The sequence below is a fragment of the Dreissena polymorpha genome, chromosome 10 (assembly GCF_020536995.1).
Source record: "Dreissena polymorpha isolate Duluth1 chromosome 10, UMN_Dpol_1.0, whole genome shotgun sequence".
Taxonomy (NCBI): Eukaryota; Metazoa; Mollusca; class Bivalvia; order Myida; family Dreissenidae; genus Dreissena; species Dreissena polymorpha.
The window spans coordinates 25248980-25269699 of record NC_068364.1 but is presented as its reverse complement, the minus strand read 5'-3'; the positions used below and the strand labels follow the sequence as shown (position 1 = coordinate 25269699).

The 20720-nt window shown below is 33.8% G+C and overlaps 1 protein-coding gene and 1 long non-coding RNA gene across 2 annotated transcripts in view; one reads left to right on the top strand and one right to left on the bottom strand.

The window, feature by feature from the left end:
• The window catches only part of LOC127847701 (glutaminase liver isoform, mitochondrial-like), a 65888-nt gene that overhangs the window by 2890 nt on the left and 42278 nt on the right, over positions 1–20720 (top strand). The window contains exons 2-6 of the mRNA XM_052379779.1: positions 8716–9069; positions 11435–11540; positions 14438–14574; positions 15395–15524; positions 19854–19933. Of these exons, the coding sequence (XP_052235739.1) occupies positions 8738–9069; positions 11435–11540; positions 14438–14574; positions 15395–15524; positions 19854–19933 (785 nt within the window). The 5' untranslated portion in view covers positions 8716–8737. The remainder of the gene's footprint in view (positions 1–8715; positions 9070–11434; positions 11541–14437; positions 14575–15394; positions 15525–19853; positions 19934–20720) is intronic.
• LOC127847708 (uncharacterized) lies at positions 2297–4500 on the bottom strand. The gene is made up of 2 exons (XR_008034133.1): positions 4043–4500; positions 2297–3109 (listed from the first exon to the last, which is right to left on the bottom strand). It is a non-coding gene; the product is annotated as an uncharacterized LOC127847708 (long non-coding RNA).

The window sequence follows — 20720 nt, the reverse complement described above, 5'->3', positions numbered from 1 at the left end:
CATAAATTAAAAAATATAGCTGCCCATACAGTTCAATACAATGTTCAATTAACTACACTATGCAAAGTTGAAATATGACATCAAGCTTGGAATATTCTTTTCAATAATGAATAATATGCTGTTTTAATTTATAAGTGAAATAGACACTTGCATATAAAAACTGATTTTACATCAAAACTAAATGTTTAATTTGATTTTTAGCTCCACTGGCCAAAGGTCATGTGTCCATCGTGCATCCATGCATAAACTTTTCCTTTAAACATCTTCTCCTAAACTACTGGTCCAATTTCTTAGGAATGTTCCTGGGGTGAACCTCTTTCAAATTTGTTCAAATTATGCCCCTGGGGTCAAATTTGACTCTGCCCTGGGGGTCACAAAATTGAAAATTTGCTTAAATAAGGCCTATTTTGTGAAAACTTTCAAAATCTCCCGTCCATAACCATTGGGCCTAGGGCTATCAAATTTGGTATGTAGAGACATCTAATAGTCCTCTACCAAATTTGTTCAAATTATACCCCTGGGGTCAAATTTGACCCTGCCCCGGGGGTCACAAAATTGAATATATGCTTATAAAGGTCTTATTTTTTGAAAACTTTAAAAATCTACTCGTCCATAAACATTGGGCCTAGGGCTACCAAATTTGGTATGTAGAGACATCTAATAGTCCTCTACCAAATTTGTTCAAATTATACCCCTGGGGTCAAATTTGACCCTGCCCCGGGGGTCACAAAATTGAACATATACTTATATAGGGTATATTTTGTGAAAACTACAAATCTTCTCGTCCATAACCATTGGGCCTAGGGCTACCAAATTTGGTATGTAGTGGCATCTTATTGTCCTCTACCAAGTTTGTTCAAATTATGCCCCTGGGGTCAAGTTTGGCCCTGCCCTGAGGGTCACAAAATTGAACATATGCTTATATAAGGCCTATTTTGTGAAAACTTCAAAAAATTTCTTGTCAATAACAATCCGGCCTAGGGCTATCAAATTTGGTATATAGTGACATCTAATAGTCCTCTACCAAATTTGTTCAAATTTAATCCCTAGGGTCAAATTTGACCCTGCCCCGGGGGTCACAAAATTGAACATATGCTTATATAATGCCTATTTTGTGATAACTTAAAAAAAAATCTTGTCCATAACCATTAGGCCTAGGGCTACACAATTTGGTATGTAGTGACATTGTATAGCCCTCTACTTAGTTTGTTCAAATTATGCCCCAGGGGTCAAATTTGACCCTGCCCTGGGGGCCACAAAATCAATTATATGCTTATACATGTATAGTGCCTATTTTGTGAAAATTTTAAAACTCTTATTGTCCTTAACCATAAGGCATAGGGCTACCAAATTTGGTATGTAGTGACATGTTATAGTTCTCTACCAAGTTTGTTCAAATTATGCCCCTTGGGTCAAATTTTACCCTGCCCGGGATCACAAAACTGAACATACGCTTATATGGGGCCTATTTTGTGAAAACTTTAAAAATCTTGTTGTCCATAACCATTGGGCCTAGGGCTACCAAATTTGGTATGTAGTGACATCTAATAAACCACTACCAAATTTGTTCAAATAATGACTCTGGGGTCAACTTTGACCCTGCCCCGGGGGGTCACAAAATTGAATAAACGCTTTTAAAGCGCCTATTTTGTGAAATCTTTAAAAAATCTTCTTGTCGAAAACCATTTGGACTATGGCTACCAAATTTGGTATGCAGTAACATCTTATAGACCTCTACCAAGTTTGTTCAAATTATGCCCTTTGGGTCAAATTTGATCCTGACCCGCATGTCACAAAATTGAACATTACATACGCTTATATCTTGCTTATTTTGTGAAAACTTTAAAAATATTCTTGTCCTTAACTCTAGGACCTAGGGCTACCACATTTTGTATGTAGTGAGATATAGTAGTCCTCTACAAAGTTTTCTCAAATTATGCCCCTGGGGTTAAATTTGACCCAGCCCAGAAGGTCACAAAAGTGTACATGTGCTTAAATAGGGCCTATATTTAAGTATTTGCACATGCAGAGAAATTTGTTTCAGCCTTTTTTTTCAGCAGTGGAGTGATACACAGCCATCATAGCCCTCTTGTTTAAATACTCAAAAAATGAAACCGTGTTCATGCTTGCATGAACACAGTTTATAAATGCTGTCAGAATGATAAAATATGCAATTACTATAAATACAAATGCCAGGGAAAAGTGCTTTTTGTACTAAAAAAATCGAATGAATATTACAATAATACATTCTGAATACTTTAGTATGTAATTAACAGTTTTTGTCTGAGAAAATCACTACGTTTTATATATTTATTCAAATTCACATAAATCATATTTCAAAAACACATCATTACTTCAAATCCTTTCACACAATACTGAAAAAAATGCACAGTTTCTGATTGTTATTGATTGTTTATTAATTTATACATGTACCATTTTTTAATCTTGATGCATCCTCAGTTGTATAATGCACATCTTAATCTGTTTTAACAGTTATAATATAAAGATTAAGACTGACTCAGTAAAATAATAATCCATGATTTCTGCAGTACTTGCAGACAAAATAGGAATACTGCTGTGATATTATCTATCTATCTAATGGGATATTAATTTGGCTTCAATAGAAAAAAATCAAAGCATACACATGTATAAAATGTGTATGTATATATTAGTTAAACTTAAATTGATTGACCATTGATAAAAAGATATTATAATATATATGTATGTATATATATATCCTTGTAAAACTAAAAATTAAATATGTATGTTTCTATTACATCATTTAGGACTTTTATTTTCAGACAAAGTAGAGTGAAGCTTAAAACAGTATCCAATTGTAACAGTCAATTTTGGGAAAATCAACCTTATAATTGTTTTCTGTGTTGGCCAATGTCATAATTGGTATAAAATGTATATTGAACTGGAAGTTTTCTTTATTTTAAATGATAACATTTGCTTGGTCAGCCATAATTGTCACAATCAAGTGGTCTTTTTACACTGTAGTTTTCTCACTGACTATGGGTTTGTTCTGAGAATGAGCCACACAAAGTATCGTTGGGGAGATGAGTTGTCAATTTTATGTTTATCAGTCTTTCATAATCCAGTATACCTGTAAAAAGGGAATTTGTAACTAATAATCACACAATATACACAATTAAAATTGTATGCATTTAGATTTATTTAGTACTGCACATTAATCATTTTCCAAAAATATGTAGCAACATTACATTGTATAATGCTGCAATACTAAAGTAATTTACTAATTAAAGGTCGCTGATGTGTAATGGATGTGGTGTCCACCTAATGATCTGGAGGTCACTGGTTTGATCCCCAGTGTGGGAGCATTCTTAAGAAATCTCCAAGAGACACCCAAGTACTGGTTCTAGGCCCAGGAAACGAACTCAAGAGCATTTCACATACATGTACGTAGTTAGTACTTTAAATTTAATCGAACTAAAAATGGGTTAAAACTAACAACTGAAACCCTTATTATTACATTTTATTTTGAATCAAGCAAATGTGCAAATTCATTAAAAATAATGAGTAAAATTTAAAAATTCTACTTTAAAGTTATCATGATAATTTAGATCATTTTCAGAATATTTAATGATGATAATGATACAATTATATATTCCCTAAATGATAAAAATAAAACATGTAATGTTAATTTATGAAAAAATCGTTTTAATTTTATCAATATCATGGTAATTACAACTAGATACAGGCAATTAGATAGGAAACGTGAAATATTAACCCATTCATGCCTAGCGTCCTGAAAAAAAGGACATTGCAAACAGCGTAGACCTAGATGAGACGCCGCATAATGCGGCGTCTCATCTGGGTCTGCGCTGTTTGCTTAAAGAAATTTCTGTAAGAAATATTCTAAATATAGAAATAAATATACCAGACACCCCTACTTTTGGAAACAAATTGATCCAATTTAGAAGGATGGGAGAGTCCACTGGGCATAAATGGGTTAATGAACAACCCAGACATTTGTAGTGATTTATGGTCACTATTTGATTAACGTTCTATACATGACCTGTCATAAAAGGTATTTTTTAGCCAGTACTACAATCGGCAATGATAGTCTGTATTGCATACATATTCCAACGTCTATTATCGATTCGCTTCCTCAAACTGAACAAATATTTAATGTTTACATCGCGAAACGAAATGCATCCAGTTTCACTTTCGGTTTGGTTGGTTTTGTAAACACCGTAATTTCATCTTAAAAATTGGTTGATAGGGTGATTAAATAATAATGGAAAAGTAAATCACTTGGATAATAGGTCAAATTGCAACACAAATGAACGTTAATAGTGCTCTTAATATCAAAGTTTCGGTAAAAAGTTTGGCGCTAGTTCAACGCGCATGTATATAGCCTCATAACAATAGACTGACAACCTTTTGGGTAGTAAAGTAGTAATACAAGGCAATATGGCGACCGTTAGCCACGAGGCCTATCTTACGGAGGAATCCGAGATAGCCGATGTATCACGATTGATAGGCCTCGTGGCTAACGGTCGCCATATTGCCTTGTATTACTACTTTACTACCCAAAAGGTTGTCAGTCTATTGTTATGAGGCTGTATACATGCGCGTTGAACTAGCGCCAAACTTTTTACCGAAACTTTGATATTTAGAGCACTATTAACGTTCATTTGTGTTGCATTTTGACCTATTATCCAAGTGATTTACTTTTCCATTATTATTTAATCACCCTATCATCCAATTTTTAAGATGAAATTACGGTGTTTACAAAACCAACCAAACCGAAAGTGAAACTGGATGCATTACGTTTCGCGATGTAAACATTAAATATTTGTTCAGTTTGAGGAAGCGAATCGATAATAGACGTTGGAATATGTATGCAATACAGACTATCATTGCCGATTGTAGTACTGGCTAAAAAATACCTTTTATGACAGGTCATGTATAGAACGTTAATCAAATGAAATAGTGACCATAAATCACTACAAATGTCTGGGTTGTTCATTAACCCATTTATGCCCAGTGGACTCACCCATCCTTCTAAATTGGATCAATGTATTTCCAAAAGTAGGGGTGTCTGGTATATTTATTTCTATATTTAGAATATTTCTTACAGAAATTTCTTTAAGCAAACAGCGCAGACCCAGATGAGACGCCGCATTATGCGGCGTCTCATCTGGGTCTACGCTGTTTGCAATGTCCTTTTTTTTCAGGACGCTAGGCATGAATGGGTTAATATAATTAATGCACGTTTCTGATCTAATTGTCTGTATCTAGTTGTAATTACCATGATATTGATAAAATTAAAACGTTTTTTTTTTTCATAAATTAACATTACATGTTTTATTTTTATCATTTAGGGAATATATAATTGTATCATTATCATCATTAAATACATGTGTATTCTGAAAATGATCTAAATTATCATGATTACTTTAAAGTAGAATTTTTAAATTTTACTCATTATTTTTAATGAATTTCCACATTTGCTTGATTCAAAATAAAATGTATTAATAAGGGTTTCAGTTGTTAGTTTTAACCCTTTTTTAGTTCGATTAAATTTAAAGTACTAACTACGTACATGTATGTGAAATGCTCTTGAGTTCGTTTCCTGGGCCTAGAACCAGTACTTGGGTGTCTCTTGGAGATTTCTTAAGAATGCTCCCACACTGGGGATCAAACCAGTGAAATAAATCGTCTGCTGATCCAGAGTGGGTAGATTGATCAAATAGAGGTTAGAAATCACTAAGTAATTTTCCCTGTAAAGTTTCAATAGTTAAAAAGTTTCCAAACAAAGATCTATCAATAACTTAGATGGGAAGCATCCATTGAACATTATTTTATGACTTTGCACATTTGAAATGAAAGCAAGGAAAACATTAATTATTGATTATCATTTTTATCAAGTCTTATATAAACATTGTGACATTGCCCAAAGTCTATAGATTTAACCATTTACCACCACATTACGTATTATATTTAAGACGGTGTACAGAAGAAACCCCCTCCGGAAGAAACATCATTCCCTAAAAGCAGTATAGCGGAAGAAACCCCCTTTAATATTTTGCATACGCGGAAGAAACACCCTCGTTAGTACATGTATTGCATTTGCGGAATAAACCCCCTTTCATAGCGGAACAAACCCCCATCTATAATGAAATCGTGTGTATGCAAAATATGAAATGGGGTTTCTTCCGCTATGCCGTTTTTAGGGAAGGGTGTTTCTTCCGAAGGGGTTTTATTCCGGTATTCAATTTTGAGTGCTTAAAGGGAGATTGTACGATTTGTAAGAAGAACATGTGTCGAAAAATGCGAAATAAGCCAGATGCTTATTTCTGAAATCGAAAATGTGTGTACAGATTTAATTTTTAAATCGCATGTCTCAAGCACCCGCACTACTTGTAAACGGTGTTACGCTAATATTTATCATGTGTACAGTCAGGTCGTCAGTTCCAAAAAATTGCTAGTTCCGCAACAAATTACATTTCATTCAACATTGAAAAAAAAGTCTTACCACTTATGATTGAACAAATTGTGCAGCCATACACCTTTATATACACATCTTAATCAAACTTTAACAATTGTCCATCGATTTTTTACCATATTATACCAAAATCATTTACTTTTATGATTGATATTTTATCTTTTTAAGAGGTTTTATAAAAAACAGAGATACCTTCAGCTTGTCGGACTTTTGATTTATGTTAGGGTTGGCACCAATGGACCGCGTCCGGTTTTACCTGGTGGTTTTTACCAGTTAAAATTGTCCGGGTCAATACTCCCGAAGTGGTCATTACTGGTCAATACTGGTCGATTGAGCTTTACCCCCAATTTTGATTAATATTCAATGCTTAATTAAACAATATTGATAATATAAATTAAACAGACATATTGCCAATAATTTCTTAAGCTATTAATACCCACTATTTTATACCTGTTCATGCAATTCTCACAGTCTTCTCACCCACGGTACCTATACCACGTGACTTTTTTGGATCTATGTTGGGAGAATAAAGCCGACCCAGTTAACATTTTTAAGAATCTCTTTTTAAATATTTCACCATTTTTTATGGGATAAAGTGGAGAGCCCGCTCATTTGTAAGAGTTTTCTATAGGTATCATGAATTTTAAAACAAATAAGTAATTTTTCAGTTAAGTGCTCCCACGCGTTTGAACGGTTAGAAAAATGTCGGATCAGTGTGGGGACTTAATATAACTCGAGACTGTTCTTGTTTTATGCTATTTGCACATAGCCATTTTCACTTTGCTACTAAGCGGGAAAGGGTTTAAGCCACTGAGTCCACTTGTCTGGACATGGGTAGATAAGATTATCGCAATAATGTGTCCCCATCTCATAACATGTTAAATGAAAAATTAAGACCTTAACCGGTAATTAATGCTGAGTTTCATTGCTCTAAAAACAATGCAGTTGAAACTTGTTTGAAATTTTCACAAAATAACTGATACAAATATTTTTTAAAGAAAAAACAATGCAGGTATTGACCACTAAAACTGATGAGCGAACAACATGGTTTGATTTAAATCCCTTTGGAGAGAGCATATTATTTGCATATTGATGGGTCTTTGTTTCAAATAAAGGAATATAGGACCAACAGTATTCTCCAAAAAAAAAATATTGTTAAGAAATGTTTATCTATAAATTTTATTAGAAAATATACTTGGTTTGCATTTTATTTGATAGTTGAGTTTTTTATTTTATAATTTTCCAAGTGCAAACCAGCTACAAAAATCCCTATCCTGACTACAGATTATATTCAGGGGTGGTATTCCAGAAACATCTTAAGTCATTTTGTTAAATAATTTCACTTAAGTTCAAAATTGCAATGTTTTGTATTTCTTACTAAATTAGGAAAAACATGTTTTTGTTGGTATTGCTAAAATAACATTGGCATAATGATGTTATTTAAATGTATATCTTGATGCCAATCTATTGCAATATGAAATGAAGCACTTAAGAAAATTTCCCTATTTAAGGATAAGAATAAAATTTAACTTAAAGGAGCCTTTTCACAGATTTTGGCATTTTTTAACTTATTCATTAAATGCTTTATATCGATAAATGTAAACATTGGATCATAAAAGCTCCAGTAAAAAATCAAGAATAAAATTAAAAAAAGGAAAAGAACATTGCCCGGACCAGGTTTCGAACCAGTGACCCCTGGAGTCCTGCCAGAGTCCTGAAGTAAAAACGCTTTAGCCTACTGAGCTTTTCCGCCGAGTACATATACTTGGAGTTTTTTATACCTTATATAAGCAATCTTCGTAGTTTCACAAAATTTAACGACAAAAACAGAACTCTCCAAATTATTCAATCGTTTCGCGTTGCAACGCTTTATAATTTTTAGGTTTTAAAATCGTCAAAAGATGCATATAATGGCTATATTAGACCATGGTAAATGTTCAGTATTACTGTTTCCTCACAAATATCACAACTAAAACGAAAATTTGCGAATCTGAAACAACTTTTTTCAATTTTGTCAATTTACCAAAGCGTGAAAAGATCCCTTTAAGATAGTACTGGAATACGACCCCTGAACATCTAAGATCCAAGGCAGATGCTTGGCTGCCTCACTATACAAGACTTTATATGAGCCCCTTTCAATATCACCCTGTAAGTAACTAATGACCAATTCATATAATTCTGCATCAACATAGTTTATCAAGTTTTAAATATAATATTATGTGCTTACTTTTTTTCAGAAAAGGAATCTGAACAACCAAAATGTTAAAGGTTGGAAAAGTAACCAAGATAACTGCAAGCTTACATCTCATTACAAATCTCGACTCATCTACAATCAAGCTCTGTGGCAAATACTTTGACTCTACAATTGTGTTTTCACAAAGGCATCTCTCATGTATTTCTTTGATCAATGGTCAATGGCTGAAGTTACCTTCAAATTGCGCAAAGACTCGTACACAGTCTAGAGGGAAGTGTCGACAGTTTTCCTCACAGAATGCTAACAGATGCAGAGCAAGCTTTGGAGATGCATCCAAGTTTGGCATGCAAGGACAGACATTGTTTCGACGTAACACGCACAGTGTCTTTCCATTAAGGTACGTGTATGAACCAACATATGACGTAGTAGCCCCCACAGGGAACATTCCGATGCAGTGAGTAAACACTATGTGTGGTGTGTGACATTATGTTTGATTAAAACATCGCACATTGTGTGGGTTGTCAAGAGCATCAGAATCACTAGCATCATATAGTTAAGCAATTTTGTTGCTTCTTTATAAAGTACTGCAAAAGGACACTTTCCCAATGGGGGGAAAAAAAAATCCCAATTGATGTCAAAATTAATTCCAAATGAAGGTTAACAAAAAAAAATGCAACATTTAGTTAATGTCCCTATGCAGCTATATGGGTTGAACTTAAGAAAATATAACAATTACAACTTGATAACACTTTGTTATCAATTTTAAAGTATTTGTTAGGAACAAATCAAATACCAACATTTTCCCATCTGAAGACTTCACAATGTGAATTTTCACAATTCCAGTTTTTTTGCGCTAATTTTTCCCAATTGGGCTGGTTCCGGTGTTTTTCCCAAATGAGCAAAAAACACTTGAGTTTTGTCATTTTTTAGCATGTGACATTTATATACCTATATTTAATCATACTTCAATTCGATCACTCAGGTATTTTTTTTTATTCACTTTTCTTGTATTAAATTAACAGCAATAAGGTTCAGGACTTGACAGCTTTTAAATCTACTTGACCAGCAGGATTAGTGCCCTTAAATCTCTCTTGCACTGACCATATAATTATTCTCCATTTGTGGTTGTCTGCTCAGGTACTACTTTAAAGTATCCTGAGTACACATACTTATACATGTACCATGATATACCCCGGGGCACTGGGCCATACAATTTCCACGCAGAGTTGTCGTTCCATGCTCTCACATACAGTCTCTGCCATCACAAGAAAATCCTATCAGATTTGGTAGGATTTTATTTTTTGTTTAAGTATTATATTTTGAAAAGTGGCATCATGCATTTTCTTTTATGTTTTATAAATAGTAAATAAGTTTAGGTTTAAAATAAAATAAAAAAAAACTAAATTAAAAAAAAGTAAAAAAACAAAGGTTAAATTATTGTACCACTGCATGGGCTAGGCTATCATCATGTGGTCGGTTATGAAGGCATGGATTTGATCCAGCTATGCTGGTTTGCGTCAAATCTCTGTGTGGAGGTTGCCGGCCATACTACGGGGAACTTTTTTTATATATGTTACAAAATTGTATGTTTCAGGAAATAGAGCATTTTGTATCTCATTACATCTATGTTACCAGACCAAACAGTGGAAATTTCGGGGCCGATATTTGGCCTCATTCCCCTCAAAAAAGAGAATATATTTTTCCCCCATTTTGTAAAAAAATCCCCTCCAAAAGTAAAAAAAAAAAAAGAATTTTTTTTTTTAGAATGAACTGTCTAATGATAAATATTATCTCAAATTTATTTCATAAACACCTTACAAAGTATATAACTATAATAAGTATGATTTTTTTTTCATTATAAAGAGTTATATTAAATTAGTTTTTCCCAAATAAGTGGACTTTTCACATGAATTGCATTTTTTTCCACAAAATGACGAGGAAAGGGCCTGATGTATCTATATTGTGTCAATATTTGTTGATAAAAACAATCCAATTTGGTCCATTTTATTGATAACAAATGCTTAAACTTGCCATTTTATCGATTAAAAAAATCCCAATTAGACTCAAATTGGCTAGGAAAACTGAGACTGTGCATGACGGCTGAACTGTCTGAAACTAATGTTGAAAAAATCATTGATATATATTTAAAGAAAAGGACAGAGACATTCAGCTGTGAATATTACATTCATACATACATGTGTATTCATATAATGAATATCATTACATATAAAAAAGTGAATTTTTAATTTTCCTGTTTTCCTAAAAACAACTTGTTTTTCCCCTTTGGACGGCCCCCGCCACCATTCCCCTATACATGTAGGTGAAAAAAAACACTGCCTAATCTAGCGTTGAATTTTTGGCTATTGCTATAAAAAACATTGTTTTTTTATGTGTTAACATTATTTTTTCAAAATAGTGTACAAAATTTTCTTTGATTTTGAGGGTTATGTGCTTTTAAGTTAACAGTTCATCAGTATTGATTGAACAAACACGATGCTTTCTAAACATGTGGTTATTATTTTTAGCGTAACATTTTCTTTACCTTATTAATAAAGCACATATTGATTAGATGGTTTACATAAATAAACTTGATCCAAAATTTAAATGCTGAATGCTTTATTGGCCATGAAAGTTTCTATCTTCATGAGGTTTGAGCTACTCCAATTTTGAGCCCCTTGAGTTTTGAGCCATTCAAGTTTTGAGCCACTCAAGTCTTGAGCCTTAATTGGGGTTCGGAGCATTTCCTTGGTTTTGTTTTTTAGAGAGAATGACTCGTCTGGCAGCATGTACCTTGGAGAGCTGGAGGATCAACTGTTTGACTTCCTACAGGAGGACAATGAAATGGTGCCCATCGCAAAATTTAAAAAGGTAGAATTAAATAACGTTCACACATCATTTATGACATTTTCTATTGGCGTGCATAATTAACCCTTTACCACTCAGGGGTCCGTTTCATCAACAATCGTACGACAAAATTGGAATACGACACATATTTCAAAGACGCATTTTAACTAAACACCAAATAATAATACTATTATTTTTCCGTATATCTATTCATTTCATTGTTTTCTCACATATGGTTTATATTTTGAATGCATATTGATGAACAGCTTTTGTATTTTCAGTCTCCAAAATTAGGTCTTAAATTAAGATTGTCATACGATCTTTGATGAAACGGCCCCCAGATACGCACTTTGAGTTTTTTATAGTCATATAGAAAATCAAATTAAATTTAAGTCCTTTCCTACCAGATTTAAGTATTAAAGGCTGACTTCCAATCTTTAGGTACTGATGAGCAGCAAACAGCATAAAACCAGAACAGTTTGCAAGGTTTTTGCAGGCTCTTCTGGTTTTATGCTGATTGCATGAAGACATTTTCACTTTGTTTCTGAGCAAGAAAGGGTTTAAGGCAAGGCTGCCCCTTGGATCGACATATGTTAGGTCTTATACACATCATGTCATCTATGCTGCGCTTATCCTGGCTGTTTTATGTAGTTTTATGATTCAGTTCATGATCCTGGTAGTCCAGCGCTTTACCAACTGAGCTAGCTGGTAAAAATTCTTTAACAATATTGCTACTATATTACTACTAAATATTCCTCTGAAACCACAAGGCCCAAAGGTTCAATATTTGGTATGTAACATTGTATTATGTTGTTTAAAAAAAACTGAAATAAAAAAATGCCTCCTGGTAATAAAATTTCACTACGCTGCAGGATCTTATTTTACATTGTTACAACATGCTACATAATGGCTTCTAGTGGCATTATGGGGGTATTTGTCACAACTGCAACAAGTTCTAGATGATAACTTGAGAATTTTGGAGCAGCCATTAGTATAATTTTGGGAAATATTTTGAGAATAAATTATGCTAAGATCATAAACTTGAGATATCTGTCAACCCCATTAAGCTACACTGACTTACATAATTGTAAGTTTTGTATTTGACATCAGGGCTTTTTCTGGTCATTTTGGGAATATAACCTATACCTGTGGGATTGGGAATTTTAGCGTCCTTTTTGGCAAAATGGTGATAATTTTAAATGTAAATGAGGGTATATGCAATAATTTTTAGCTCACCTGATTGCTCAGGTGAACTTTTCTTACCGGTCTTTGTCCGTCGTATGTCCGTCTGTCCGTCTGTTAACATTTGCTGGTAAACACTCTAGAGGCCACATTTGTTGTCCCATCTTCATGAAACTTGGTCAGAAGCTTTGCCCCAATCAAAACTCGGCCGAGTTCGAAACTGGGATGTGCCGGGTCAAAAACTAGGTCACTACGTCAAAAAAAAGAAAAACCTTGTAAACACTGTAGAAGTCACATTTTATGTTCAATATTCATGTAACTTTGTCAAAATGTTTTTCTTAATGATATCTTGATTGAGTTCACAAGTGGTTCCGGTCTGTTGAAAAACATGGCCGCCAGTGGGCGGGGCAGTTTTCCTTATTTGGCTATAGAGAAACATTGTAAACACTGTAGAAGTCACAATTTTTGCCCAATCATCATGAAAGGTGGTCAAAATATTTTTTTAATTGATATCTCGGACGAGTTCAAAAATGGTCCAGATCGGTGGAAAAACATGGCCGCCAGTGGGCGGGGCATTTTTCTCTATGTATATAGTAGCAGTTTTCCCTATTTGGCTATAGAGAAACCTTGTAAACACTCTAGAAGTCACAATTTTTGTCCAATCATCATGAAAGTTGGTCAAAACATTGATTTTGTTGATATCTCGGACGAGTTTGAAAATGGTCCAGATCGGTGAAAAAACATGGCTGCCAGTTTGCGGGGCATTTTTCTTTGTATGTATATAGTGGCAGTTTTCCCTATTTGGCTATAGAGAAACCTTGTAAACAATCAGTTTTCTTATATTTATATAAAAGCTTGTGAACACTCTAGAAGTCACATGTTTTGCCCGATCATCATGAAACTTGGTGAAAAGATTGGTTTTATATATATATATCACATAATTAATGCCATAATTATTGCCCTTAGATTGTCAAAATTTTCACTATATTATACAAAATCCTTGTAAACACTCTAGAGGTCCCAATTTTGTTTCAGATTTTATGAATCTTGGTCATAATGTTTATTTTTGTAAGCAAAGTTTGATGTTTGGTAAGGGAAGGTCAACTCAAAATATAGGCCACCAGGTCTAATCTTACAAAAACAAAATCACTCCATATGCCAGAGTTTTGGTTCAATAATGATGAAACTTGACCAGGATGTTTGTCTGGACAATATCTAGGTCAAATTTGATGTTTGGTAAAGAAGAATGAACTGACTCCTCTCAGGTGAGCGAACTAGGGCCATCTTGGCCCTCTTGTTGCTAATTGTGAACATACTGTGCTGTTACATTGATCTAGAGCTAATAATTAGAAGGTAAATCTGTTTTGATTTCAAAGAATGGAATTTTTATCTTCAGATTGGGAAAAACAGATACTTTTTGCTATTGAGAATATGACTGAATAATGGCTATAACATTTGTCCAAAAAAGCCCTGGATATATTTGCTGTCAGGAGTATTATTAACACTTACAGGCTTAAATGAACTCTGTAAAATTATTATTAACCTGGGGGACATTAATTTTGGTTGTTATGGACGGTGATTTATCCACAAATTTAAAACAAACAAAAAATCAGAAATCCACGTATTTGCTTTATGAAAAAGTCATTAAAAAAAACACACAGAATTTCATGCAGATGAATATACCGGTAAACAACTTTACAGTATATATAATTTTAATGACGTATTTAAACATATTTCAGGCCATCACGTCAACAGGTTTGCGAGAGTCTGACCCAAGACTGGCGGAATGCATGCGCAACCTTGCGCGTTATCAGGATACTCGCTGTGACGAGTCTTCGGCCCTCGGTCCCATGATTGGCAGGGACATGTTCAAACAGTACGTTACCACGAAAGAAATTTTTTCGCTTCTTAAACAGGGGCTAAATTTGGGCCTCTTTCCTTTTTATCCATGATAATTTATTAAAATTATGCTTTTTTCTGCAATTTGTAAGTTTACCTTGGAAAATGTTTACCCTCTTTTTAGTGGTTTTTTTTTTGCCAGAAAATGGAATGTGAGGCAATATTATCCCAAATGGATAGGACAGCCATGGTACATTTGTATAACTGTAATTTGAACAAAAGTTCCTTTTTGGAAAAAGGTTGCGAGGTCTTTCATGTTGGGAATTTAATGACAAAAATATAATTATTGTTTTTAGATATGCTTGATTACATCTTACTTTTAGACAATTTTTTTCCATTTGTTCAAAATAAAGATAAAATTGAGTTGGAATTTCAAGGTGATAATAGGGACAAATTTTATTTCTTTTTGAGAACGGGAATGGGGCCAAAGTTTGGCCCCTAATAAGCTATACAAAATAGATGTTTTACAATTCTTCAGAGTCCTTTTTACTCTGTTTTTAATTCTAAACCAACACACACAATTTAAAATAATTATAAGTTCTTTACATTCATTAAAAAATATTTCAGGAAACTATTAATTTTTAGTCAATTCATAAAGTTATTATTTGACTTAAAAATGTGTGTGAAGGTCATTGAATTGCCTAAGTACCTTAGTCAAAGGGGACTCAAGTACTGGTTCTAGCATGTCCATATGTCTATGGCTTAGATAGACTGGTTTTAGCATGTTCATATGTTTATGGCTTTCAATGAACTGGAGCTGAATATAAAACTCTTTAAATGAGAACTTTTTCTTTCAGGTGCATTGCACCAAACATCGTTCTTATCGCCAGTGCATTCCGCAATCAGCTCATCATTCCCGACTTCCACAAATTCACCAGCACAATAGACCAGATGTACTGGAATGCTCGTGACAATATTCATGGAAAGGTAAACCTAATTTTGCTGTTTTTTCTGGCAATATTTTTAGGAATAACTCCAATTACTCCATGAATAAAGTAGGTTAACCTAAACAGACTATAGGACCGATCAAGGGTTAAACTAGACAAGCTAAGGGACAGATTGAGGGTTAGCCTACACAAACTAGGGAATAGATTGTAAAAATTCTTCTTAGTAAAGGTTTACCCTGTCTGTGTGAGCATTTTTGTGTGCAGCGTTTATGTTTTGTTCTGCAGAAAGAGATTTTGAATTTAATTGGCAGAAGTTATTACCCTTGTAATTACCATATATTGCAAGCTCAAAGATGAATGTCACAGTAAGACAATAAACATGATTTGTTACATGTTACAACAGATAGAAATGTACATATCTTGTAATTGCCTCCTTAATTGTTTTGACTTATTGCTGTTTATTATGACAGTTTCTTGTTTTACAACAGATAGAAATGTACATATCTTGTAATTACCTCCTTATTTATTTTGACTTATTGCTGTTTATTATGACAGTTTCTTGTTTTGAAAATATTTCTGATATTTAATCCATGAATGTTTATTGATAAATATGTCAATATATATGGGCATCAATGGGAGTTTATTATGGTCAATGAAAGATACACTATTTCAAATTGTGCTATCACATCTTTATTATTCCTTGCCAAAGGCAGTGGGATAAAGTTTTGACGTTGTCCGTCAGTCTGTCAGTGCGTCTGTTCCTATGTCACAAACTTATTAGTAATGGAAAGGGATATCAATGAAACACATTTCTTGTTCATTATACAATCCTATTTTATTCATTCTGAAGCCACTGCTCTATTCTGCCTTTATTTACATAGAATTCTTTCAAACGCTATCCAAGAAATTATGAGGCCTAAAACCTCTTGTGTGTGCTTGATGATTATTGACACAAAAACTAATTTCATGACTGTATATCCTCAAACCATGATCTCAATGACTGTATATCCTCAAACCATGATCTCAATGACTGTATATCCTCAAACCATGATCTCAATGACTGTATATCCTCAAACCATGATCTCAATGACTGTATATCCTCAAACCATGATCTCAATGTTCTCATGACTGTATATCTTCAAACCATGATCTCAATCTTCAAATAAATAATGCTATGTCTCTAAAGACTTATTTGTTTTATTTCATAGTTCCGCAGCAAGTAATGAGGTTTATTTGATTGAAATCAAATGTTTTATGAATAATTCTGGACCAAGTGGGAGGTTTGGAGCTTCTTCAAACTGGTTTAACTCTTTACCACTTATATACATATTTTCTCTCGACTTATATAAGTATTTTGTTTACCACTTAGATACGATTTTGACACATTTGTAAGTAAAATTTAATTCAAGTCTAAAAGCTTCATTTCCAACCCTTGGATACTGATGAGTAGCAAACAGCATAAAACCTGAACATATTAAAACTTGTATGCAGAAATTGTATATAATGTGAACATACCTTAATAACAATAATTTATATGTTTATGTTGTAAATGTATAACCTTGTGTTTCATATGTATACGAGATGTATGTTTAAATTGAATTAAAAAAAAAAAAATAAAATAAATAAATAAATAAAACCTGAACAGACTGCAAGTTAGCCATTTTCACTTTGCTTCTGAGTGGGGTGGGAAAGGTTTTAAACCCAATTATTTGCATCGTTTTGTCAAAGGCTGTGACCCCAATTCTATCCCTTTTTGTGTGTTTGTTGTGTACATGTGTGTGTTGTCTACTACCATATATTTGTTTTGAGTCTCATTTTTTGCAATTGTCCTAGTTAACTAAAATGGAGCTGAAGGTTCAATTTGTTTTTATTTTATACAACAACTAAAAAAATTATTTGATGATGATCTTTTTGTATGTTGCTAAAGCTATTAAGAAAGCGGGTGATGTTGTGCATGCATTTGGTGTTTGGGAAATAATTATTATGCATTTGATACACTAGTCTCATTATCAGGGGCAAGAAACGATTTATTCGGCCATTTCCTCTACTACTGATTTTATAACCCTTTCCTTCATAAGAAACAAAGTGAAAATGGCTTTTGCAACCAACATAAAACTAGAAGAGCCTGCGAGATTTATGCTGTTTGCTGCTCATCAGTAACTAAGGGTTGGAAATGAGGCCTTTAAAACTTGAATCGAGTAAGAAAGGTCTTTAAGAAATTCAATTTTCTATGGGACTACAAATGCGTCAAAGTACGTATCTAAGTGGTAAAGGATTAAAGCAAACAATTAAACCCCAGAAACTCTTATCAGGACAAAGCTTCTTGTTTTTATCTTCTACTTTTATAACAGAATACCAATTGACATGACGCCTTATCAGTGATCGCTCCGCCCACGTAATCACGTTGCTCAGCGGGAAGAAAACCTAGACAAGCTAACACCAAAATGGCTTCTTTGCCTATAGACTGCATATAGATTTACGCGATATTCCGGATGATTTTATGAACTTGTTTAACACCATATTACACTTGTAAAGGGGTTGATGCCATTTAGTTATTCTGCAAATGCAAAAAATATACAATTAAAGAGAACATCAGCTATTTATAACGGGTAAATCGGTACATTAAACACGCTCTCAAACGCTTGCGCGCTTACCGAAATCAAACCCGTTATTACGCGTAATGGTAGTATTTGCAATAAATTAACACTTCACCGGTATTTACCCGTGTTATTAACAAAATTATTACCGAAACATTCCCCCCTATCTGTGTATTTGACACAAAATAGCTCTTTATAACTGGGAATTCGCTGAAGTTTTACGCGCTTTCTGACGCCAGGTGGGTACCTCAATCCCACATGTTATTGTGTATAAAAGTGATATTAATCATATTAAACATTGCTTATGGGACATTTATCAATCACTATAATTTAAAGCGCAAAAACAACACAGTAAGTTTGGACATTGTCTGATATAAATTAGCGTTGTACGAAATGGAATACGGTCAGCTCCTAGTGTGGATTAAAACCGTTTATTGGTGACACCACATGACTGCAAATGTGTAGATACCGTTAATAAGATAATATATCACATGTCACCTTCAAATAACATGTATGATGTCAATTAAGTGCATTACTATCAGAGTAATAAAACACCGCATGAATTAGGCTTCATGCTGGGTTTCAGTTCTCGTAAAGTAATGCAGATGAACATGTCTATGATACGGTTAAGCGATATACCCGATGATTTTGGTGAATATTTTTTGACGTATAGATGCTCTCTACGGCAACGAATTAAAGGAAGAAAATTTGCTAATGAGTCGTACATTGACTCTGTCCGAATTTTTAGGGGAAATAACGATGAAATCGACTTCAAATCCCGTATTTTCAGAAGTCAACGAGAGAGGATCCCCATAACGTGAATTTCTCGATTTCCAAAACTGCAATTACGATCGCACATTGTAGTTGTAAAGCAGGGTAAGCTCTTTAATAGTAAAAAGAAACATATTGATGTTCGTTATGATACTGTTATAACATATATTATCACTTCATATGAACGACACTTCAGGCATGTATCAATATGCATATGCTATGCAATTACACTTCTCAAGATCTTTTTTCAGCTTTGGAAACGAAATAAATTCAATGTCACCAACTAATCTGTCAGGATATCGATTGTCCGAGTTACATAATCCCCATTGACACCGTTTAACCATTTTTAATCGTTTTTTTAAAGAGAAAAACAAAAGAAACTCGTTGGAATAAAAGTGAACCTAAACATGTAGCTTGTCTAGAAAATGGCGGACAGGTCATTGCTAACGAGTGCGCCCGATTAATCGATCGCTTATTGGTGGATCAATTCTAGTGGGCGGAGCGATCATAGATAAGGCGTCATGTCAATTGTAAACATACAATGATTAGACCTGGGAATCATCGCCTTGGAATGGTCCACGCAAAGCTTCAGGGGGTTTAAGTTTGACAGATCTCAGTCGCAGACATAAGTATGTACACTAAGTGCTTCTAAAGATTGGATCAGCATGTCCAGAAATAAAGAGAGTTTAATGAACAGACCGTAGTTAAATATTAAACATACTGTTAAAAAAATTTGGCATGTCGAAATATGCATTAATTGGCAAGTGATACACATTGCCTACATCCTGCAAGTGACTCGCAAGTGACCAACTCTTCTTATTTATTGCGCACAAGTATTACAAACACATTGAAAAAGTATCCATGCAAAGTCTTTTTTAAAGCAGACTTATTAGCAAATTAATTTGTTGACAAAATACTAGTAGTCACTTTTTGAAAAAACAATGCAATTTCATGCTGACAAAAATAAATGGTTTCACTGCACTTGAAATGTTATTTTACAGGTTGCCACTTACATACCCCAGCTTGCCAGGTACAGCCCAAACTTGTGGGGTATTGCCATGTGCACTGTTGATGGACAGAGGTGAACTTGTTACTTTAGTTTTACAACTTTGAAAAACAGGATGCAAAAACAATGTGAGTTTTTTTAGCTTAACTGAGCTTAACAAGATTTAAGCCTTTCACACTCAGAAGCAAAGTGAAAATGGCTATGTGCAAACAGCATTAAACCAGAACAGCCTGCGAGTTTAACTCACAGTCTGTTCAGGTGTTAATGCTGTTTGCTGCTCATCAGTATCTAAGAATTGGAAATGAAGCATTTAAAACTTGAATTTAGTAACAAAGGTCTTAAATTAAATTAAACTTTGGAAGGGACTACATATGCATCGAAATGCGTATCTAAGTGGTTAAGGGTAAAATTAATTTATGATGATGTTGATGATGATGATGATGATGATGATGATGATGATGATGATGATGATGATGATGATGATGATGATGATGATCATCATCATCATCATCATCATCATCATAATCATGATACTGATGATGGATTTAGAAAAATGAATATCAATCTGAATTTCTAATTGAATTACTCACATTAAATATTACCATCATTTCAGATTTTTATTATGCTAATTTTACCTGTAAAACAACAAGAATTGTTTCATTTGAATCTTATTTAACCAATATACATAGAATGTCAGGAGCTGGAATTGCAAACTCCCAATTTCTATAAATAATTCACAAGTGACCTATTGAACTTTGTATAAACAGCCTCTGTTCCGTGTTGGAAATATTTTAAACTATGATTTGTCATTATAAATTTGTGCCGCACTCTGTAAAAAGGGTGGTCTATGCATGCTCGTAAA